Here is an 11,410-nt window from a genome sequence, read left to right as displayed (position 1 = left end):
AAAATAACTCTTTATTGCTATGATGGCAAAGCTGAATTTTCAGAGTAATTACTCAATTCTGCAGTCACATCATCCTTCAGAAATCGTTCTAAAATGCTGATTTGCTGCTTATGAAACATTTATTATTATTATCAATGTTGACAAAAGTTGTGCTGCTTAATAATTTCATGGAAAACATGATTTTTTTGATGAATAATAAGGTTAAAAATAAAAACACATTTATTTTAAAGAATCTTTTGTAAGTAACATTATAAATGTCTTTACTATTACTTTTGAGCAAGTTAATGCATAAATAAAAATATTAATTTATATTAAAAAAATTATATATATATATATATCTAAGTATTATATATATATATATATATATATATATATATATATATATATATATATATATATATATATATATATATATATATATATATATATATATATCCTGTTAACCCCTAATCAAAAGCTTTCTTTTGCTGCCTTGCAACCACTTAAGCCAGGATCAGACTACAGGAGGTTCAGATTTATGTTTAATTTATCCCTCCGACATTCTGAAAGAAAATCGTGTCCAGAGCATCGGTTGGTTCCGTTGTACGGCCCAGATTATCAGGTTCCCCCTGAGATCACGTCAGGTGCTAAATCTAGCTAGCCTGACGTGGTCATACTCAATTCTAGTCAGAATATGAGTCTGATACTGCTCCCTTTGGCTTTGATTATTTGGCCGTGTTTCAACCGAACCAGAAAAGACATCAATTGGATAGACCAACAACCAATCAGAGCAACGAAGTGACGCATAACGATAGTTGTCAAATGTCAACAGAACTCAAATGCGCTGTGTTGCCAAATCTGCAATTTTTTTTTTTTTTGTTGCAAAAACGTCCTTTTTCCCAGAGAACCCCCCGGAAAAGCTATTGTTTTGGGCTAGTAGTTGGCAGGTTTTGTTATAAACACTTGGCAACCCTCTCTGCACGCACGCTGGAACAAACAATCTTTGCTGGTGTTGCAAAAAAAGAGTTTAAGGATACACAGAGCACTTACCAACATGATCATCATTTCAGAGAGAAACATTGAAGGTGAATGCATATACAAACAAGCTCTTCGTTTAGGATTTGGACAAATTCAAACAAGCACCTTTTGATGACATGGATGATTACGTTCATTATCGGACCGTCATCGTCTAAAGCCCACCCTGACAATCTGATTGGTCCGAACAGTTTCTGTTCGGGCATAATGACTCCTCTATGGATCAAGTCCGGACCGAACTGCCCAAGCTCAAATTTTGTGCGCGGGGCTGAGTTCGGCTGGAATCCAGGTTAAAATCTAGCATGATAATCTCGTAGTGTGTGATGCGCCATGATTTTCAAAGCATGTAGTGTGTGCAAGTTTGAGATTTGAAAATTCTTCTTATGTGCATGTGCACAATCTTGTAGTCTGAGCCTGGCTTTAGTGGTCATTTGATCAATACTGTAATGTAGAAAAATACAGACCTTATTTTGATGACAATTATACAAGTACAGGACAACAGATGTCACCGATTTGCTTTACTTGTTGTTTTGATAAAACAAGAAATAATGTATAATTTAAGGCTTTTATCACATAATTATCAAACACAAATAAGACGCTCCCAATTTTCTCATTGAAATAAACAAGGAGTTTATACTGATTCGGAACAGGTATTGTCGAACAGCTCTTTTATGAGCACTGCTGAACTTTATCGTCCCTAGCGAGAGGAGATACTCCTCCATCACCAGAGGCCGGACTGGGAGGCTTCATTACAGGGTCTGCTGGGCTTCTCATTGCACTCAGGACTCTGTTCCCCACCTTCCGTTCTCCTCTTGAGTCTTCCTTTTTTGTGGGAGTTGTGGAGAAGTTAGACATCAGGATTCCACCTGCCATTAGAACCCCGCCCAGGGTGAGAAGCCCCGTCCCGACCAGAACACATATGTGTAGCGAGTGATTGTGCCGTACGGCCTGGCGATCCACGAACAGCAGTTCGCCTTCACCGAAAGCCTCAATGCGAGTGGGGATGCCATAGCCCACTGTCATGACCACCAGCCCCACTGTCAGGATTATGACACCAACCGCAAGTGTGACCTAAGAGTGAATAAGAGAGCGTTCTTCATTCTCATGCACTATATTGGTTCTATTGACCTTATGAGAGTGGTTACTTAACCACGGCCACCGCTTTTCAAGGGTGAGTAATCAATCTTTGTCTGTCACATTGATTATCGTCACGCAAAAATCTGAAGTTTTTGTATCAGGTTATGTTGAAACAAAATAAAATTGTAGAAGACAAGAAAACAATGAAATACAAGGGGAAATCTACCCAAGGTTCAAGAAGTGTGACAACATTTACATTAACATTAATATACATCGAAAATGTGCAGTTTTTCTGTGTTTCTTTAAAATAAATGTAACTTTGGCTGCATGTCACATTACTTATCAAAGCTGTTGGAAATCCATTCAGCATTTTAGTTTTTTAGTTTTTTAAATAAAACCTAATCCACACATGAAATTAAATGAATAATAGTTTGGATAAAGCCCATGTGTATTTATTCTAACAGCAGATAGAAATATATGGAGGAAAAAAGCAAATATCCTGCTCAAATGACCTGACCTTGAAGCGCAACGCTATATAAAACTCACTGAAGATGAAAAAAAAAGCACTCTTAAAAGAAAAGGTTCTATATATATATATATATAAATATAACCTTAAAAGGTCCTATCAGTGCTACGTATTTGGAACCCCTAAAAGGTTCACTGCAAAAAATACTTTTCTTACTTAGTATTTTTGTCTTGTTTCTAGTCCTAACATCTAAACATTCTTAAAACAAGAAATATTTACTAGACAAGCGAAAGTAATTGTCTTGTTTTGGGAAAAAAATTACTTTATCTTAAAACAACATTATTTTACTTACCTTATTGGCAGATTATTTTGCTTATTTTAAGCAAAATCTCTTTGGGGAGTTATTTTCCCCAAAACAAGACAATCATTTTACTTGTCTATTATTTGTTTCTTAATGTAAGATTTTTTTTTTTTTGATATTTAGACTAGAAATACTAATACAATACAAGACAAAACAAAAATAATAAACAAGAAATGCATTTTTGCAGTGTTCTATATAGAACCCTTTTTAAGAGCCAAAATGGTTCTTTCTTGTCATTATAGAACCATTTTAACATAATCTCAACTCCAAAGAACCTTTTATGATAAAAAGGTTCTATAATGACAAGAAAGAACCATTTTGGCACTTAAAAAGGGTTCTATATAGAACCTTTTAGGGATTCCAAATACGTAGCACCTATAGAACATTTTCTTCAAGAGGAGTGATCGTTCATGAAAACTGTCCAACAAGCAAGCTTTATTCTTAATTTTTTTAAATAATTTTATTTAATGGAGACACCCTCACAGATTCAAGGATTTGATTCAAGGAAACGGAATGAACAAAACTCTATTAAGTGGTCACTCTGGATACCTAGAATCCAAATTATGTCACACAAAAAAAAAAACATTTTGCTTAGTTAAAGGAATTTACCAAAACAAGGAGCTAGTTTGTATGTGTCTGACAGTTTAACAAAGCTTGACAGACAAAATGGTGGATGGCATCAAATCTTCTCAGTGCAGCGATTTGATTGTCTGTTTGGGCTGTCGCTCATTTTTCTGTTTTAAGGTCAATAGAATGCAACAGTCAGGTTCATAACTTATAAACCTTAAAAGACAGAACTTCTGTAAGCTACGAGGTTATTAATCCATGGTTCAGCTTCTGCTGAAGCAAATATCAGGCCACATTATTTCAGCTTATTTTTAATAATATTGTTTAACAGTGGAATTCCTGGTAAAAACTACATTACCCAGAATGCTGTACAGAAATTTGCACCAATCTGTCCAGTCCAAATGCAACATGCGGCAAAAGATCTTGTTAGACCAGCCGATTCCCATGAAGCACTGTTAATGACATAATCAAGTAGATGGTTCCATCCGAAATTGCATAGGTTACTTTTTTTGAATAAATAATTACTTCACGACCACTAAAAAGTAGTATGATAGCCTACTACATTCGCCATGTCATTATCATGTGAGTTACGTTGCTTCCCTGCCATTCATAATTTGACTCCAGTGGCCTCATGGGATAGTAAATTACCATCGTATGCACACTTCAGAATCTCGCCGTATTTCATCCGGGTACTTTTTGCCTACACTCTAACAAGGCAGGGTTGTTTTAACCCAATGTTGGGTAAAATATGGACTAACCCAGCAATTGGGTTATTTTTAACCCAGCGATTGGATTGTTTTAATCCTGTGGTTGGGTTAAATATTTGCTTAAGACAACACACTGTTTTTACTCAGAATTTTTTAGAGTGTACACTTTTATGAGTACTGTGCATTTAGACATACTTCTTTTGTCACATACTGCTTTTCGCCTACTATATAGTAGGGAATTATGCGATTTTGGATGCAAACAATCTCTATGCTTTCAAAATATTTAAATGTTTGTATATGTATATTTTGCAATAAACTTGCATTGATTATGTTGTTTGTAATGCTTCATAGGATTGTAGTTATTTTCCTCACTAAAGCTGTTAAGTACCCAGTCTTTGTATTTTTGTCTGATTTATAAATCACATTTGTAAATACTTTTTTGCTTCCAATCAAAGTTCGTAGTGTTGTGGTTTAACTCAAAGCTGAATGTCTTGGTTCATGGCTTATAACTCTTTGAATAAGACTTTTTTTAAATCCGAAATGGGAAAAATGAATGGAAAAAATACTTCCGGAAACCCATGCCACTGAAAAAGAGAGTAGGCGCTAATGCCCTATATAGACAATTTGCAACGTTTTGGTTTAGTTCATAACTTTTAAAAAGACTGAAAAGTGTCTGAAGGCTGATTGATGTGATTAAAAGTTTGCTTGTGATGTGAAAATGAACCGCTATTGATTATGCATATTTTACAGAAAATGGATATCTTCAGTGGTATTAATTTTGATAACAGAAATTTCATAAATGTTATATATATATTTTTTAAATTGTACTAGGTTTCAAAACATTCTGAAAGACTAGAGGGGGGAAAATCACATCAGTCGAATTTAGTGTTGGTCTCAAGCCAGTGATAGTGAAAACAACATATAAATGAGGACTTTGGACCTATTTTACAGAAACGTGCATTGCACAACATAACTTCTCTCTGATACCTTCCAGAAGCTTGAGCTCCACCGCAGCGGTGATCTTTGGCCCTGAAAGTCTTCTTGCTGCTCCCTCATTGAGGCTGTGCACTCCTCGTAGAAGTAGTGTAAATAGGAGCGCACTCCGAAAACATGACAGCCGGAGTCGACCGCGTGGCCAGACCCACAAACCTCAGAGCAAGAGGCCATCTCAGACCTGTGATTACAACCACATATCATTACAGGCAACACACAAGACAGCCAAACCAGTTTTTGACCTTCCTAGCTTTTACTTGTCATCATTTTGAGTTGTATAGTTTCCTGCATTTCTCAAAGTGACCTTAATTTATTACGATCTGTTTTTTAAGTTTTCTTCAAATTTTTTCATAGGGTCTTAGATCAAACATAAGCAATGCTAGTGTAAATTCCTACAAGATACACAAATGGACAATTGTTGTATTTTTAATGGAATAATACAATATTTATTGGAAATTATTTATCATTGCCTGATGGACAAAATCAAGTCCCGTCCTACACTTTTTCTTGTTCAAGAAGCCGTTTCACTCGAATATAAAGATCTAACATATGTGACGCAGGCACAAATCGCATGGGTATTTTTTATGCCAAAAATCATTAGGATATTAAGTAAAGATCATGTAAGTGTCTGAAATTGTCATCGTAGGTTCATGTCCACTGTGAGACACATAATCAAAAAAAAAAAATAATCCAGAAATCACAATATATGATTTTTTAACTGTTTATTTGTGATACAGCTGCAAATAAGTATTTGAACACCTGTCTATCAGCTAGAATTCTGACCCTTAGTCCTGTTAGTCTGCCTTTAAAATGTCCACCTCCACTCCATTTATTATCCTAAATGAGATGCACCTGTTTGAGGTCGTAAGCTGCATGAATACACCTGTCCACCCCATACAATCAGGAAGAATCCAACTACTAACATGGCCAAGACCAAAGAGCTGTCTAAAGACACTAGAGATGCAATTGTACACCTCCACAAGCCTGGAAAAGGCTATGGGGAACTTGGTGAATAAAGGTCCACTGTTGGAGCAATCATTAGAAAATGGACAAAACTAAACATGACTGTCAATCTCCCTCGGACTGGGGCTCCATGCAAGATCTCACCTCGTGGGGTCTCAATGATCCTAAGAAAGGTGAGAAATCAGCCCAGAACTACACGGGAAGAGCCAGTCAATGACCTGAAAAGAGCTGGGACCACCGTTTCCAAGGTTACTGTTGGTAAAACACTAAGACGTCATGGTTTGAAATCATGCATGGCACAGAAGGTTCCCCTGCTTAAACCAGCACATGTCCAGGCCCATCTATGACCATTTGGATGATCCAGAGGAGTCATGGGAGAAAGTCATGTGGTGAGATGAGGCCAAAATATAACCTTTTTGTCATAATTCCACTAAATGTGTTTGGAGGAAGAAGAATGATGAGTACTATTGCAAGAACACCATCCCTACTGTGAAGCATGGGGGTGGTAGCATCATGCTTTAGGGGTGTTTTTCTGCACATGAGAGAGGGCGACTGGCGACTGCACTGTATTAAGGAGAGGCCATGTATTGCGAGATTTTGGGAAACAAATTAAAGTTAGAGCATTGAAGATGGGTCGAGGCTGAGTCTTCCAACATGACAATGACTCGAAGCACAGCCAGGATAACCAAGGAGTGGCTCTATATATAGCGCTTTTAACAGACCCGCCATCCTCACATTCACCCATTCATACACCGACGGCGATGTCAGCGATGTAAGGCACCATGCAGCTCATCGGGAGCAGCTGGGGTTAGGTGTCTTGCACACCTCGACACTTGGTGAGGTGGAATCGGGGATCAAACCACCAACCTTCCGGTTTGTAGCTACAACCTACATAAAACCTGAGCCACTGCCGCCCCTATCCCTATCAAGGTTCTGGACTGGCCTAGCCGGTCTCCAGACCTAAACCCAATTGAGAATGTTTGACCTCTGTAATTGCAAACAAAGGCTACTGTACCAAATATTTACATTGATTTTCTCAGGTGCTTATACTTATACGTAATACTTAATTGCAGCTGTATCATACAAATAAATAGTTAAAGAAAAAAAATACATTGTGATTTCTGCCTTTTTAAAATTTAGATCATGTCTCTCACAGTGGACATGCACCTACGATGACAATTTCAGACCCATCGTCTGAACCCATCGTTTCAGACCCCTCCATAATTTCTAAGTGAGAACTTGTAAAATAGCAGGGTGTTCAAATACTTATTTTCCTCTCTCTCTCTCTCTCTCTCTCTCTCTCTCTCTCTCTCTCTCTCTCTCTCTCTCTCTCTCTCTCTCTCTCTCTCTCTCTCTATATATATATATATATATATATATATATATATATATATATATATATATATATATATATATATACACACACTCATTTAATAGGTATTATTAGTAATATTGCTAAGGACTTCACTTGGACAACTTTAAAGACACTTTTGTTTTTGCCATTCCAAATATAATCCTATCCTTAAACTTATCCAGCTTTCATACAATGTATACATCTTAATGGATTTTTGTTTAACCCTTTTGACTGGTTTTGTGGTCCAGGGTCACATATGTATTTGTTTATTAATTCTGGAAAAAAAAACACTGATGAAGAATTACTCTCTCACCAGTCATCCACACTCTCAAGAGCTTTATTGATAATGTAATTCATATGATTTCATCCACACTTTCATTTGCATGTTTTAGATTCTGACATAGTATTACTTAATGATACTTTATATTAAACTGTACACTTAACTACAACCTTATATTTTAGATTCAAATGCAGTTTAAACAAAGTTTAGTTGCTTTATAATTAAGCGTATTCATATTCTGAATACTCAGGAGGCACTGTAAATGCTTCATTAGCTAAAACTGAATATCAGAATAATGAACACAGAGGCTTAAAAAGAGAATTATGCAAATTAGTTCATAAATCATTTGCAGATTAGTCTTTCATATGCAAGTCATGGCGCACTTTTTGGTTGTGGTGTGGCAATTAATACACCCCCAAACAAAGCAACAGACTGCATGTACACATTATCTTTTACACATACCATACACATACAAACACACACACACACACACACACACACACACACACACACACACACACACACACACACACACACACACACACACACACACATATATGTATATATATTGTATATATATATATATATATATATATATATATATATATATATATATATATATATATATATATATTTAGCGTCGCCATAAATTGAGTTGGACTGAGGAGGTAACCATAGCAACAACAGCAATATCATTTTCAGACAATCAGAGAGCATAATCATTATTCTATCCTAAAGTGGATTCAAATATCAAATAGCCTAACCTTGAAAAGTCTAAGCTGACGTAAACTTCAACGGACCGCACGAGAGGCATAACTTATTCACTAATTTCATAAATCGACTCCCAAGTCCCTTCGTGTACGTTAGCTGTTATGTGCACACTATCCTGCTTGTTCATTCAGGGAATCTATAGGCATATTATAAATGTTTACATTATGCCATCTTGTAAGTTGATGAGAATGACTCGACCTACAACTGCATGTTTATGTGCTGCAAATATCAATCATGCGACGTGATCTGCTTCCGTGACATTCAGAACACTCAAGATATTTCCTTATCTAGCCTACATCTGCACGATCAAACCCAGTGTCTTATAAGCAAACGTTTATGCAAATAGGATTGTACAGAATCGTTCCGTTTACTGCGATTAAATCAAGCGGATCCTGAGATGCTGATATTGAAGACAGGCAGCAATAAACGTGTCAATAAACGTCAAGTCAATAAAGAGGATTTAACGAGTCAGCGTAATTATATGAATCACAATGGCAACAGTACATTAAAACGCCACAGGCAACGGATAATGTTCATACGTCGCTATTAAAACTCATTTAAATGACACCACTCGTATTATAGCCTATGCATGTTCTATGATATGGCTCTTGCCAAGCAAAACGAGAGCTTATAACCTGTGCAAATGTATCATTCTGAAATATAAAATAGGTCAAATAAATTAGGCTACTACCTAATGTTCAGTAATCGATCCTTGATGCTTGTTTTCGTGTCTTCATCAACCAAAGTTTTCATTTGCTGGAGCGCGCGCCATGCGCATGCGCATGCGCTGCTGATCTACACAGCATTACACTAGCCTTTCTTTCCGTTCATTTACATTTGTGACATCTACGTACAGCACCTTTAATAATAATAATAATAATAATAATAATAATAATAATAATAATAATAATAACGAGTATACTTGAGGAAGTCACCTTTTAGAGATAGCCTACCTTCCAACCTACAGAGAATAGCCTAATATGTAACCATTTCCAGGTGGACGCAAGGCAACTTCAATAGTATGGTAAATACATCAAACAAATCAGAGTTCTAGATACTTCGAAATACATTTTGTAAATGTAAAAAAAAAAAAAAAAAAAGGATTTGGGAATTTTGGCATTTAATCATGAATCAATGGTTGTTATGTTTATCAATGTTGAGAAATTTGTGGATAGCTGAAACTAATACTTCACTGTATATTCAAATCTTAAAATCAGTTATAAAATGTTTGACAATTGACTTATTTTTATAAAATATTACATAGAAGAAAATTTTACTAAAATTCAGTGTCACTTGACAAAGTATCAATGTGTGTTTGTCCGGAGGCGTTACTAGTGTCATGACTGATCTATTTATTTTATGCCTATTTAATGTGAATTACAGGATATGCCAAAAGCACACATTCACATATAAAGTTATTTAAGCCTAAAGCTATGAAAAAAATAAGATTTTTTTGCTCCCTGTATTCAACTTTGAGAACCATATAGAGAGAAAGAGATGTGATAAAAAAATTCCTCAAAGTTTTAAGTGCCCTCAGATCGTTTGTTAGCTTCGTTGCAACACCATAAGCCATGTTCAAGGTTGTGCATCTATTATGAGGCTCTGAATGATGGAAATTGCATTTTTGTAGAAATTCCACAAACTCATCAAGTAGTTCTATGCATGCACATTACGCCTAACCTTTGGATATGTTTTGTGGTTATGAATGCTTAGAAAATTGGATGTTCTCACATGATGGGATGTTCATGTCAACACACTCTTCCTTCTTCAGTCAATAAGTGTTATTTCCATGGCTACACAAGCAAATAAAAAGAGGTATTCAGTACTTTAAAAGAGGCTTACATGCAGAAAGAGACATTTTCCATGTGGATTTAAATATTTCCCTACAAGTATGACAAAAGGTCAAGAAAAATATGTCTCCAATCATAAACAATTCAAGGACATCCCAACCGTTGCTTTTTGATTTGCTTGTTGTACAAAGTAAATGATTGGTTATCAAATAAAATCTGAATTTCTGATTTTCTGTGGGACCTTTGAGAGATAGTTGAATAGACCTGTCCATGGTGCTGAAGATCCACAATGACAGCTGTCCGTTTATTCCAGCAAATAAAATAGATTTCAATTTTGGAATCTAAATTCTTTTCACTAGATGCATTGGTGAAGAAAAACGCGATGCAGTCATTTTGTAGTCGTTCACCAACTGTCTCATACCTTTTTCCATAAACATAGGATGTGAATATTTAAAGTGCGGGGGCGAGCGGCAGTCCTAGAGCGCGCAGATAATGTGCTCATTATGTCGGTGAGGCGGCGAAGCATAAACGCTATCAATGGCAATGCCATCGTTTCCCTCTCACCCGTGATATACGATGCGCTTACACGCTGGCGTCGTGTGGAGAAGCCAACGGAGTTCAAAAAGTCAAGAGACGCGTCTCCTGATGTAGCGGGACCCAGACGGTTCGCCTGCGCGCCAAAATGGACATGTTACATCATCTTAATGGTCAAACAATGGGGCGTTGCGATGAATAAAACATGTCATCTCAACCTAAGCCTAGCCTGTTTCATGAGGGCTGAGGTAAACCCCACGTCCGACTATGCAATAGTATGCAAAAGCTATATGTCAAATGGAAGTCAGAATACGAGGTGGTCATGTTACAGTTAGTGAACAGTAGTGTGTGCAACCAGAGGAAATTTTGCTATTATATGAGGCAACTGCAACTGAGAAGCCATTAGAATTTAAGAGTTAAAAAAATAAAAAAGGTGCCAACTCTTAGGTGTAAGAGGCAGAGGGATTTAAACCAGGTTCCAGAGGGCCGCAAATAAAAGATTTGATAAAATTAAGTATTTATTATAGTTATTT

General features: G+C 36.4%; 1 protein-coding gene across 1 annotated transcript; it reads right to left on the bottom strand.

The window, feature by feature from the left end:
* Window positions 1-409: 409 nt before the first annotated feature.
* Window positions 410-9,346, bottom strand: nrsn1l (neurensin 1-like). Its single transcript, XM_067425460.1, has 3 exons — window positions 9,245-9,346; window positions 5,180-5,366; window positions 410-2,085 (listed from the first exon to the last, which is right to left on the bottom strand). The coding sequence occupies exons 1-3, from the start codon at window positions 9,304-9,306 to the stop codon at window positions 1,684-1,686; spliced, it is 651 nt and encodes a 216-aa protein (XP_067281561.1). The 5' UTR covers window positions 9,307-9,346; the 3' UTR covers window positions 410-1,683.
* Window positions 9,347-11,410: the final 2,064 nt, after the last annotated feature.

The sequence above is a fragment of the Pseudorasbora parva genome, chromosome 19 (genome assembly GCF_024679245.1).
Source record: "Pseudorasbora parva isolate DD20220531a chromosome 19, ASM2467924v1, whole genome shotgun sequence".
NCBI lineage: Eukaryota > Metazoa > Chordata > Actinopteri > Cypriniformes > Gobionidae > Pseudorasbora > Pseudorasbora parva.
This window is presented reverse-complemented; position numbering and strand designations above follow the sequence as displayed.